This window comes from Vombatus ursinus, unplaced genomic scaffold (assembly GCF_900497805.2).
Source record: "Vombatus ursinus unplaced genomic scaffold, bare-nosed wombat genome assembly UNPS02015255.1, whole genome shotgun sequence".
NCBI lineage: Eukaryota > Metazoa > Chordata > Mammalia > Diprotodontia > Vombatidae > Vombatus > Vombatus ursinus.
This window is the reverse complement of record NW_020955033.1, coordinates 12,506,570-12,520,578: the sequence shown is the minus strand read 5'-3', so window position 1 is coordinate 12,520,578 and position 14,009 is coordinate 12,506,570. Positions and strand designations below refer to the sequence as shown.

The following is a 14,009-nucleotide window of genomic DNA, read 5'->3' as shown; positions in this document are numbered from 1 at the left end:
TCAGGAGGACCTGAGTTCAAATCTGACCTCAGACACTTGACACTAGTTTTGTGATCCTGGGCATGTCACTTAACCCCAATTGCCTCACCAAAAAAGCAAAAAAACAGAACAAGAGTATAGCCTGTTTCACTTCTGTTTTTGTATTCCCAATATCTAGAAGAATGTCTGGCACATAGTAGGCAATTAATAAATACTTGTTGATTTATCAAAATAGTAACCATGAGCTACAGATCCATTTGTGGAAGACAACCCAAGAGTTAATCAAACAGGCTTCATCAGGCATTTTAATTACCTTTCCCTGATTAACTCACTCCTCCCAATGATTCCCAGTCACCCACACTGGCAACAGCTAGATACAAAACAACTGCATAAAACGGCAAGTTTTTGCCCTCTTTCAACTATATCTTTTTTTCAGAATGAGTTTCTAGATAGAAGTAGCAGCTGTCAATGGTATGTTCTCATTTTAAACACTGAAACTAGAATAGGTACTTCGAAAATCATCTTAAGAAATACAACAAATTGGCCAAATGAATTTTTCCCCATGGGGCAAAAATGTAGAATATGAGCTATATTAAAACTTTACAAGAATACATACGTAAACACAGCTAGCAGATGATAATATTCTCCTTTAAGCTTTCAACCAAACATGCTGACTTTACAAGCTAAGTAGCATCTTTAATGATAAATATCTTCATAGCTACAAAGAATTCAATATTGCATTTTTTAATCAAGATCTCAAAAGTGTTTAACAAACATTCATTAAGTCTCCACTGCTCAACAAGGAGCATTTAAATTCTTCTCCTGAACGGGGAATTAACAGAATCAGAACGCCCTTAATTGTAGGGAATGAGTCAGCAGAAGAGCTGGAAAGAGACTTAAGTGTTCTGATTTCTTCATTCACCACTATGGAACATTCATTCACTGGCATAAAGGTAACCTACTGTCTGGGAATAAAACAGAGAACAAGATTTCAAGTCAGGGAAGACAGCCTAGAAAGATGGGTCACTGAATAATATAAGCAGTTATACTTTTTTACAAACAAGTCCTTACCACTGGAATTAATGATAGGAGAAACTAATGATAGGAGGCTTTGCTTCAAAGTAAAATTTTTGTTCTCAAAGTGAAAGACAATGAGCAAATAAATGATTTGCAGTCAAACACACAGCTAGCTTTTTGCTTTATGCATGAGTCAGTCACATCCTTGGATTAATAGTAAAAATAGATCAAATAAGATGATCCATGTAGAGTACATAGCAAACCTGGAAATGCTAAATACACATACACTTTATTTTTAATACCCTGGCACCATTTCTTTCACAGGGTTGTCATGAAAAGCAAATGTGATAATTTATAGAAAGGCTACACAAATATAATAATGATGACTTAAAGAAGAAACCACAGGGCCCACTCAGGGAAAAGTTAGAGTCCAATCTTCCTAGGACAAAGAGCATGTACAGAGGAGTCATTTGGAGCCAGGCTAAGGAGAGCTTGAATGCCATGGGTGGTAGTTTGGATTTAACTGGTAGCCACTAAGAGCTTTTGAGCAGGGGAGTAAACATATGGCTGTGCTTTAGAAAGATTAATCTGACAATGTCATATAAATAGTTTGAAGAGGAGAAAATAAAGTAAGTGAATTTGCAAACAGACATAGCAACCATCTCTATTTCGAGAGAAATACCAAATAGGGATAAGAATAGTTTACAACACCTACTCCTTCAAAAAATATATAGTAAATGAAACTGAGTTTGTCCACTTTTTTTTAAAGGAAGATAAACTGAGTACCTTCTAAAGTAACTAATTTGGGTAATTTATTTCATTTAAATGCTTCAATTCTGAAATTGTGTCTGTACAGAATGGGCATCCAAGGAGGGTTTCCCAAGTCTTTTTGGCCTTACCATTTATTACTGTTCTCTTCCACTTCTACTGATTTACACCCTGTACTCCTCTGCTGTAACTGGGGCTTAGCCAAGTTAGTATCACACAACATAACAAGTCAAAAAATGAAAGGTTCTGAGATGGAAGGCAGAAACCCATCTGAAAAATCTTTTCAGGGGCAGCTAGGTGGCTCAGTGCATAGAGCTCTGGCCTTGGAGTCAGGAGTACCCAAGTTCAAATCCGACCTCAGACACTTGACACTTACTAGTTGCGTGACCCTGCACAAGTCATTTAACCCTGACGGCCTCACCAAAAGCAAGAAAAAAAAAATCATTTTAGTACTTTCAAGTGAAAGGGACTGACTTTCAACATCTGGGATTTACTGACCATTCATAACACACTCAATGTGATATAAGACATTGAGCTTAATTCTGATGCTGCTATACCTGCAATTAAAGTTATCATTCATCCTACTCTTTCAAAGTTATCTTGGATTCACATCTTACTCTAAATTCTTACTCTTGCTTCCCACTCTCCTTAGCCCAATTTTATTTATATCATGAAGCAGTTTCTAACACTCTCTGATATAGACCTTGCCACCAGTCCTGCATAACCCCTACATAGGTGTATTAGAAAGGATATTGGCCCAAAGTCACTCATTTTGGTGTCTATTTCCTTACATGTAAAATAGAGGTGATAATATTCCCCCTATCTGCCTCCCAAGTGTGTTGTGACATGTTAAAGTTGTGAGGGAGGGGAGAGGGGGTTTCAAATGAGATACTATAGCATTGCTTCGAAAAATATGAAATGCTGTAATTTTTCTAATCATTACTGTAGTATATGATCATTTTTCTGTTTAAGGTTCCCATTCATCTAGTGGACAATCTGAAGAATTCAATTCTGCCCTTACACAATGTCAAGTAAAACACTGAAGCACAAGACAAGAGCTGGTACTCACACAACTCCCCCAAAGTTATAGGGGTATAGACAGGTGATTCAGAAGCAAGACTGAGATTTCCTTAACACCAGTCTTTCTGAAAACGTTCACTGAGCACTGTTGCTCTATGTAATGGGAATAGTGATCCAAGAGAAACTATTTGTACTTAAAAGGCATCATCCCATAATATTAAATTTGAAATTATAAAATAACACATGTAGCAATCATCAGTATGAAAAAGAACTTTAATTAAATTTTGCTTCCAAATTGCCTTAAGCCATCTCACCCCTCCTTTATCAAAGGCTCTCAAAGTTAGAAGGGACCTCAGAAACCAACTAATCCAACTTGTGTCTAAATAAGAATCACTTCTCAAAAATCCCCCAAAAATGGTCATCTGGCCAGTGCTTTAAGACTTCTATAAAAAGAAACCCACTATTTAATCTAGCAAAACATTCCACTTTGTGGTAGCTTAGAGAGGAGGTTTTCCCTCAAAATCTGCTACCTAGCTACTTGTACCCATTGCTGTTAGAACAAATCTAATTCCATTAGATAGAGCTTCCAATGTTGAAGGCCATTATCATATGCCATCCCCTCAGTCTTCTCTTTTCCAGGCAAACCATCCTTAGCTGTCACTCAAGTGGCACAGATTGTCTTTTTTTGGATAACTTCCTGCTCATCTATGTCCTTCTGGAAACATGGTACCCAGAAGTAATTAGTTTCTACACATGAAGTCTGACCAGGACAGAGTTCAACAGGATCATCACCTTCATCCTTTTGGACATCATACCTCAAAAAGGAAACTTATTATTTCCCAAGGCAATCTATTCCCCTTTGAACAGTTCAAGGATATTCTGTACCCTCAGACTAGCACTGCCTCTGGGTTCCATTATTACACTGGAAGTCCCAAAGCATTCTGAGACCAGATCAATTTAGGAAAGGTCACCTTTCCAACTTTAATCAAAACAATTTGGAAGCGGGGAATTACTGAACCTAACTAGAAAACTCTTTCCTTCTCCCTCAGCTACTAGCAGGTAACTATCAAGATGAATGGGGGAAAAAAAGAACATTATTGATGTTCTTATAGCTGTAACCAAAGGAGAAATCTCCCCTACTGATCAGGATAGTTGCCATTGTTACCAATATATGCTCTTGCTTCTATTTAGAGCAAATGGTGTCATTTACCTTTTATCAGCTGCTCTAGACCAGTAGTGTTAAATTCAAATAGAAAAGAGACCACTAATCCACACATAATGGATCCCAGCGGGCTGCACAATGACTCAGTTTTAAAACATAATACTATCTATGTCTTATGATATTTTTATTTATTTTGTTATTTATTTCTCTGTTAAATACTTTGTTAAATAATCTGATTCATGAAAAACAGACAGTTCTTGTTTTATATTAAGTGAACTCAGACCTCTATATAAAGCAATTTTTACTGTATGAGAATTTCCCCTTGGATATGGTGAAGGGAGGGAGGCAGGGAGACAAAGTGCGACATAGGGAAGGGAGAGCAGGAGTTGGAACACCTGGGGCCCTGGCCAGCTTTCATGGCCTAGACAGGAGAGAACAGACTACACAGCAGGGCTGGGATAAGACAGGTGGTATCCAAGGGTGGGCAGACAGGGAGCCCAACCCACAGATAGTCAGAGCAATGGTCTTGTCTGGTCTCAAGCCAAGCCCCCAAAGGCAGCAACAGCAGTGTGCAACCCAGTCTTTTGCTTTCACTTGGAAGGTTTTTTTGTTTTGCTTTGTTTTGTTTTGCTTTTTGGTGAGGCAATCAGGGTTAAGTGACTTGCCCAGGGTCACACAGCTAGTAAGTGTCAAGCGTCTGAGGTCACATTTGAACTCAGGTCCTCCTGACTCCAAGGCCAGAGCGCTATCCACTGCACCACCTAGCTGCCCTTTGCCTAAACCTTAAGAGGTTCAAGTAGAATCTTTTTTTTTGGTGGGGAGGTCATGGGAGGCCATGGAACACAGAGTTGAGTGGTGGAGCAGAGAGAGATCACACAGTATTGTACAGCAGAGTTAACATAGGTGTGTTTTTGGAATGAGGATTCCTTTCAGAATTAAGTACTGTCGAACATGCATAATCCAAATTTATGTAAAGCAAGAGCCGTCTATGCTCAGGCATACTCTAGGCAGGGTCACATATTTGAGACCTCTACTTTAAACCAAGTTTTCTGCACAGCTCTCACTGCACAAAAAAGAGTCTTTCATGGAAAGGGCCTGAGGTTTCGAGGTAGGGAGTTCCCTCCAGAAATAAAAATTGCAAATTCCTCACGTACTCAATTTTCAGGGAGACATATATAAAATAGGGAGTAGGGGAGGGGTTAAACTTGAACTCCCCTTTCCTCTTCTTGTCCTGAACCTTTATCTATGGCTTTTATTATATAACACAGAATTAGTCCATAAGATTGTGAAATATTAGAAATCATTGGGTCTACCTTCCTTAGATTAAAATCAGGAAATTGAAGTAAAAGGAGTTAAGTGACCTTGCTCAAAGTCACAGAGGTGGTATAACTGAACTGGGACTCCAAATACAGTACTCTTTCAAATAAACAAATATTTATTATGTGCTAATCACATGCAAGGTCCAGGATCTTGGACCCTGAGAATGCAATGATAGATAAAGCTTGGGCTGGTCTCAGAGAACCTATAATCTAATGGGGCAGATGGGAATCAAGTAGATAAACAACCATGATACAAAGAGCAAGATAGAAGCACAAAAGAAGGATCAAAAACTGCTGTGCCAAAATCTGAGAAGTGAGATCACTCACTCCATAGTAAGCTTCATGAAGAAGTAGCATGGAGGCAGCTAGGTGGCGCAGTGGATAGAGCACCGGCCCTGGACTCAGGAGGACTTGAGTTCAAATATGGCCTCAGACACATAACACTCACTAGCTGTGTGACTCTGGGCAAGTCACTTAACCCCAAATGCTTTACCCCCCAAAAAAAAGAGGTAGCATAAGGCCTTGAAGGAAGGGATGTGGGGAAGTAGGGTGGCGTGGTAAATCAATTCTAAGTATAGGAGATGGTATAAGCAAAGCACAAAGAAGAGTAATCCAGTTTGGTTGCAATGTAGATTGGGTGGAAGCTGAAATGGGATTGGGTTGGTTCTGCCTGGCCGCAGAGGGCAGAACCAGAAGCAATGGGTTTGAAACTAAAGAAAACCTTCCTAATTGATCAACCAAAAATTAAAATAAGCCAACTGAGAAGATGTGTGTTGTCCTTCTTAGAGGTCTTCAAGAAAAGGCTACGTGACCACTTGTTCAGGATTCTGCAGATGTTTCTTGTTCAGGGGCAGCCTGCCCTAGACCGAGATGCTGTGGAATTGTGTGGCAGATAACGTGTAATAAAATAAGGCTGAAGGGCCAGGCTGAAGGCAGATTGTGGAAGGCCTCATATGCCCAATCAGGAATTTATATATTATTCAGTAGGCACTGAAAAAATTTTGAGGAGTGTTTGGGAAGATTGTTAAAGTAATAATGAATAGAAGGGGTTAGAGTGATGATAGACTAGAAGCAAGGTGACCAGTTAGGAATCTATTAAAAGAGACTAGGTAACAACACGATGGTCTGACTACAGCACCCAGAAGAAAAGGAAAAGGGGGGCTAGATGGAGACTGAGGAAGGATTTTGCAACTGACTGACTGCATGGAGTTACAGAGAAAGGGGAAAAAATGACTCCCAAGTCATGGGCCTGAGCAAACGGCAGAATGGGAGACCCATTAACATAAAGTGAGAAGTTAGAGGATCAATCGGGAGAAGAGTAGATTTTAAGAGAAAGATGGTGAATTCAGTACAGGAAGGTTAATTCTAAGGTGCTAACAGGATATCCAAGAGGCTATATTCAGCAAACAATTACAAAAGCAAAGACAGTTCTAAGGATAGTTTGGGAAATAGAAAAGAAATCTTGAGTCAGGAAGAATCATCTTCATGAGTTCAAATCTGGCCTCAGACACTTAGTAGCTGTGTAATGCTGAGCAAGTTACTTAGTTCTGTTTGCCTTAGTTTCCTCATCTGTAAAATGAACTGGGGAAGGAAATGGAAAACCACCCCAGTATCTTTGCCAAGAAAATCCCAAATGGGGTCACAGAGTCAGACATGACTGAAACAATTGGACAACCAGAGAGAAACAGGTTGGAGAAACCTCTGAATAGAAACAGAGGTAATAACTAAAACCACAGGAGTAAATATAATCAAATAAAAGAATTCAGAAAGAACAGAAGGCCTCAAATAAATCCACAGGGAATCTAGCCTCAGATACTTAATAGTTGTGTGAAGTCACTTAACCTCTGTCTGCCTCAGTTTCCTCAAAGGTAAAATCTAAATAATAGCACTTACCTTGAAGAGTTGTTGTGAGGATCAGTGAAATAATATTTGTAAAAGTGCTTAGCACAGTGCCTGGAACACAGTGGATGCTATACACATGCTTATTCCCTTCCCTCTATGGACTTCTCAGAATAAAGTTTTTAAATGCATAAAATAAATAGGATTACAAAGGAAACCAATTATATTCAAAAACAATTATCAAAACAATTTTAAAGCAAGTTCACAAACTCCATGTTAGAAACTCTTGCTCTAGGTCCCTTGAGACTGCAGGGCTATCATATGGGGACCTTCCATTGGTTACTACTGGCCTTCAGCATCCAATCAACGCTCCTTCTTCTAAGGTCACACATCTCCCTGACAAAATCCATTATGCTACTTCTCCTGAAGGACTCTACCTTTTGGGTAACATGCAATTTTGTTTCCTCAGAAATTGGAGTATTCTATGGTCCACAGCTATATAGCATGCTTGGAAGAATGTTAAGAAGGTCAAAGGGATGGGCCTTTGCTTCAGGAAGAACTTCAAGCTCATTAAAAAGTTACCATGAGTATCACTGCAAGCAATCCAGCCCTCTCTCCTCCTATTTCATTTTGGGTCCAGGTCACTGTCTATCCACATTACTCTGTCCAAGATTTAGGTACTGATGGATCAGTTCTAAAGACTGTCCATCCAACTGCCTAGCAAAGTTTGGATTCTGCAACTTGTGTTAAAAAAAAAAATGGCAAAGCAGTGTGAGTGGATGTTTCATATACCTTCATAATTTTCTTATCCAGACATGCCTACAATTTCAAAAGTAGCACCCACACAGTAGACACAGTGCAAAAATGCTAGCAAAAAATTGCCAACTCATCCTTTCTGCAACTTGCTAAAGTTCTCCCACCCTGCTCCCCAACAAGTTTTGAAGACAGACAGTAGTGTAAGAACTTATGAGGCAAGCATTTCATTGCATGCACATGTTTTTTACAAAAATTAGACTCTCCTGATTCCAAGTACCATGAACTAGGTTGGAAAGATAGGATGTTGCTATTTAGAACAGTAGGTGAAGAGTAACAAGCCTTTTGCCCAAGATCAGAAGTGATATGGTATCCAACTCTCTTCAAGGATTACTTAAGAGTTTAGGCCCTTGCCACTAGCAATGTAAGACCACCAGTGATGAGTCAAACAAGGGCATATTTCTCAACCTCTTCTCCCCTTCTTTTAAAAAGCAAAACAAAAACATGATTAGGAAAGTTAACTACAACTGACAAAGAAACATACTTTACACAAGCACATGCTAGAAATTATTAAATACATGCACAGGAATGTGAGGTTTCATTAATTCTGCATAATGATGGATGGGAACTGTGACATTATTATAGCTGTCTGTAAGGTGTTTTATCTCCCTAGACTACGTCCTCCAATGATCACGTCTTATCTAATTTTGCATCTCCCTCAGTACCTGTTCAGGAGCTTAATAAAGGTTTACTTAAGTTGATAAATAGATAGATGCTCAACATTGCTGTGATAGATGCCTAAAAAATCTATTCAGTGCCTAACACAGTGTCTGAAACATGTTTGGTCATTTTGTGGCAGTGTCCAATTCTTCGTGACCCCATTTGGGGTTTTTTTTTTTTTGGGCAAAGACACTAGGGTGGTTTGCCATTTCCTTCTCCAGGACTACTACAGCATAGTAGGTGCTTAATAAATGCTTGCTGACCAAGTAAAACAAAACAAAACAAAACAATGCTGGAACTGAGACTGACTGACTTATCTAAAGTTCTACCCAAAATTTATTACTTAGGTATCACAATGGCCTACACTTTATGGAGAGAAATATACCAACTACATACAGTAAAGCTTGGGGGCAAGAAAGTTTGGGTGGAGAAGGGAGGTAGTAAATTGGGAAACCTAATTAGTAAATGATTCAGTACTACCATCTGAACCAAGGAACAATCCCATGAATAAACAAACTTTGCATCTTCCCAAGTGCTATGGCAGGGGCAGCTTCAGATGCTTCAAGTGGTACGATTATAACAACAGATATCCACAACTACTGTCCTCCAAAGACCAGGGTGTGCAAGTGAAAAATAATGGGTGATTTTGAAGAAAGTAATGTTTAAAAAAAATCTATAACTAAAAAAATTCTACCCTTTACTGCTGCGAAATAAAGGAGAAAGGGGTGAATTTCTGATTCAGACCTACAATGGCAGGTGAAGAAAGAAAAGTGGCACATAAGGTAAGTCACAAACTGATTTCTAATTGTAAATTTATTTAATTCCACCTTGAAGTCTTTGTGGGAACTTTGCTCCAGCTAATTCAATGCCCTTTGCCTTTTAAAGAGAAATCAGTTCATAAGAACCCCAGAACAGCAAGAAATTGGGCCAGAGAGGGTTGCAAACACCATATTGTGGTAGTCAAGGGGGAATCAAATTAGATTAATTTCTACAGTGTATTTATATTCTAGTCTTTTCCCACCAACTCTGGTGAGAAATGTCTCACCAAAGCACCTGTAGTGCTTGCACTCATGTCTGCAACTATACTCTCTCCCAGTGAAGCCAAGAGCTATTAAGAAAAAAAAAAATCCAACATTATTTACCTTTCAAGTCTAATGGTCCTCAAATAAGAATGTTGTTCCAAGATTTTCCCTAGCTCCTAGAAACTTTCCTGCTTTTTAAGTTGTTCCCCACATGCTGACCTCAAGTTCTGAGGCAGAGATAAGAACAATGAGAATAAAAATTCCTTTGGTGATTTATAAATCTCATGTTACACACAGTTGTGTATGCCTATTGCTCCTGAAAACAAAGAGGAGCAACCCAAGCCCCTCTGACTTGAAATGAAATAGCTTTGTTTGGTGTTCCTTTTGACGTGGCCTTGATGTAGTGACCAGAATACTACCCTGGCTGCCTGGACCTCAGGTGTTTCAGGTAGCCTCAGAACAACAGCAGCGGGGCTCTGCAGTCTGCAATGGCATAAACCTCTCAAATTCAGTCCAGCTTCTCTTGAAAACACATCACACACAAGGACCAAAAAGCTTATCTGAATTTACACCTTCTAATTCACTCCAGCTCTTAAAAGGAAAACCATTACTGGAAGGTGTGAATTGTTACTTGTCTGCAGATGTCACAAAGGCAGAACAAATAAGTCTTGTTTTAAAGAATGACCTGGAGTTTCAAGTTCGGAGCTCAAGTTCCATACATATTTTTTTGTGGTTTAAGTTTTTATTTTTATTTTTCTTCCCCATGCTGGAAATAATCAGAGCTAATAATTGACTACACTCAATGTTTTCTACATTCAGCCCCAAAGTACTTTCAATTCAGGTAAAGAATGCAGACATACAGTAATAAAATGTTTTAAAAGGGATGCCAAATACTCGATTCATTTCATTGGTCACTCAGGAGACTTTCCACCTAAACCTGCTACTGAGTCCTGCCAAAAGCTGAGCCCAAATAACGATGTCACCCAGGGCTGTATGCTTCCCTGCAATTGGAAAATTACTTCTTTTAGAAAGTTTCTTGAGATATGCACCTCTTTGGGTTTTCCCAGCTTCAGTAACTGAGGCAGACAGATAGGGAGGGCCACTTTGCTTTCAAGATGACCATCTGCCCCCTAAGGATGAACCAGTTTTGTTTTGGGTTTTTTTGGGGGGGGTCCCTTTTTAAAGCGTCCCTGAAAACGATATGACTTCCAGCACAGGCGGCTCCAAGTTCAGGGCACTAGCTAGTGTCGCTCCCCTCTCAACTACAGTGCGGGCTGTCTGGAAGTCCTTTTGCTCTCCGGCCAGTCCGTCCCACCCTCGGCTACACAGACACACACTCACACACACACACACACACACACACACACACACACACATACGTACACACACGTAGATTGCGGTTTGCAACAACTCCCCACTCTCCCTCCCGCCCCCCAATTCACTGCAGCTGGAGAGGGGGTGCGGGGGGCCAGCAGCGGGGGCTGGGCCGGGTACAGTGGCGGTCCGACCCCGGGGCTTCACTTACCGCTGTCCAGCCGGGCGATCTGGGGCAGCCGGTAAGTGCTGACCAGCAAGTCCAGCGGAACGGCGCCCGAACTCCACTTCACATCCTTCAGACTGTAGCCCTGCGAGGGGACTGGGTCCATCTTCCTCGCCTCCTTCTTCACACACCCCCCCTCCCTTTCCAGGCCACTACCACCACCTCCTTGTCCTCTGCCTCCTCGGGCTCCCGGGGGTGGGGTGCGGTGGGGGTGGTGGGCTGAAGCGGGAGGACCGACAGGTCTCCCAGATTGCTGGGTGCAGCAGGGCTGGGGGTTGGGGGGGTTGGAGAGGGGGGAGAGAGCTTTGCTCCCGGCTCAGCCGCTGCTGCTGCTGCGGCTGCTTCTGCTGCTGTTGCAGCTGCAGCTGCGGGACATGGTTGAGACGCCCCGGGTTCCCTTACAGAGAAGGAACTCTAAGGAGAAACCGTGGCGGCGGTGCCTGCTGTTGCTGCCGGGGCTGGCGGTGGTGATAGTTTTGCTGCTGCTATTCCTATTGCAGCTCCTCCTCCTCCAGCCCCCCGATTGCAGCTGCGGCGGCTGCCCGCTGCTCTCCTCCTCCTCCTCCTCCTCTTTCTCCTCCTTCCCTCTGCTTCTAGTGTGTGAGGAGGAGCCGCTGGTCTGAGAAACGCCATAGCAGCGCTCCCAGCACTGACTAATCAACAAGGTGCGAGCAACGCCTGCGCAGCTCCCGGAAACACCGCCTCCTCCTCCTCTTCCTCCTCCTTCTTCTCCTCCTCCTCCTCCAGCTGCTCCCGCCCTGCGGCAGAGCCGGAGCTCCCGGCGGGCTCCATCTGACTCTCTCCTCCCTCCCTGGTGCTTTCCTGGCTTTCCCTTCCCGGGGATACACTAACATGGGCGCTCTGTGCAAAGTCTTTAGCTCTCGCTCCACCCTCTGACCACTCCGGCTCCCTGCAGGAGTCACACAAGCCTGGAAGGGAAGGAGCTGATTTGATTTCTATCCTTGGCTGTGTAGAAGTATTTTACAGACTGTACTGGAGAAACGCGAAAGTTGAATTGCAGCTTTCAGCTTGCCCTTGGAAATCAAGAGCTGCAACTTATAAATTAAACACAAAACTATGTCGTAGAATTTTGTCTATTTGCAAAACCTGGAACTTGCAGTGATCTTACTAACTATCCTCTTGGGTGCCAATGCGATTCACTGCAACAAACATCTTTCAGCTAAATCACAGTACGTGAAAGGTTCTGTCCCGGGCTCCAAAATGAGATGCAAAGATAGAAACGACACAGATTATGCCCTCAAGAAGTTTACAATCCAACCGCAGACGCGTTTAAAAAAAGACAAAACAAATCCTTGTGATACAAGGGAGAGTGTGATTAGAATGTAAACTCCTTGAGGAAGTCAACAAAGCACTTATTAGGCTCCTACTATGTGCCAGGAACTGTATTAATTGCTAGGGATACAAAGAAGGGCAAAAAGACGATTTACATGGAATTTACAATCCAGTGGTGAAGACAATATTAAAACAATCATGTACAAATTATGTAATTCATTTATATGTGTACATATGCACATACATGTATCATGTATACTGTGTATACATATATAGTGCGTATGTGTGCCCATCTATACATATAAATAAATATGTACACATATAACTATAGTATGTGTGTATATGCATACACATCTTAAATTGGAGATTATCTCAGAAGAAAAGCACTAGCATTGAAGGGACGGAAAAAGCTTCTTGCAGATGGGATTTTGACTGACTAGAAGGAAACTAGAGAAGTCAGGAGACAGAAATGAGAAAGGAGAGAATTCCAGGCATGGCGGACAGCCAGTGAAAATGCCCTAGGAAGGTGATGGAGTATCTTTTTGTAAGAACAGCAAGGAGACCAGGTTCACTAGATCATAGAGATTTGGAAGGGAGTAAGATGTTGGAAGACTGAGGTCATGCTTAACATAATGCCTGGCATATGATTAGGCGTAATAAATGCTTGTCAATTGATTGATTAATGAGGGATCCCCGGCAAGGGAGAGGGCCAAGAGGGTTGTGAGAAATCTAAGAAGAGGTCATTTACCACTATGAGAGGGGTGTGGGGGTGGGGAGTAGCTCCAGGGGAAGCTGGAGTTGAATGAGATCAGGGGAAGTTTCATGGAGTTCTTAGCATCCTCACTCCCCTATCCCAAACCTTCAAGCTGCACTCCTGGGGAGTGGAGTAAAGGAGAAAGATCTGATTTTTCACCTCTTGCCTTTTGTCCACATTAAATCTAGATAGTAGCTGCTCAAGAGGTAGGCTCTCTCCAGAAAACAGGCAAAGCATATCTAAAATAATTGCCAAGATTCAAGACTCTAGAGAAAATTGCCAAGAGGAGCCATTTGTCTCATGCATATCATAAGGCAGATGAGTTTGTTTACCATGCTAGGGACAAGTGAACTGAAGGAGTAAGAAGTCAAAGATGGGGCAATCAACTAAAGGAGAATTCAGTACTGAATACATAGTTTACCCACATTTTGCAGATGAGTAAATTTAGGATAGAGGGAGGTTAAGTTCTTTATCTACCCTCACTGAATACTGAGGGTAGGTTGGGTTCTGTGTATTTAGTATCACTCACTCTTGGGAACTTGGGAACTTGGAACTCTAAGTTGAACTGAATTCTTTCTGTTGTCATTTGTTTTCAGAGAGGACCAATGATATACCAGACCAATGGTTTGACTTGTATGTGAATTGGATTTAAGTGAGGCAGTTGTACAGTCATCCACCTCACATTCTCTTCCAGAATCATCAAAGTCCAGCAGCAAGACAAAAGTCAGAACAACTGATGATGACCGGGAATGCAGTGATTAACCTTGGTGCCCTTGATATCTGACCAAGCTCTAATCTCTTTAGCTCCTTCATGGCCTTTGAA

General features: G+C 41.6%; 1 protein-coding gene across 1 annotated transcript in view; it reads right to left on the bottom strand.

The window, feature by feature from the left end:
* Positions 1 to 11,349, bottom strand: part of LOC114031883 (GRB2-associated and regulator of MAPK protein 1) — a 205,018-nt gene extending 193,669 nt beyond the window's left edge. Inside the window, exon 1 of the mRNA XM_027847075.1 lies at positions 11,125 to 11,349. Coding sequence (XP_027702876.1) covers positions 11,125 to 11,245 — 121 coding nt within the window. The 5' untranslated portion in view covers positions 11,246 to 11,349. The remainder of the gene's footprint in view (positions 1 to 11,124) is intronic.
* Between the last annotated feature and the right edge of the window lie 2,660 nt (positions 11,350 to 14,009).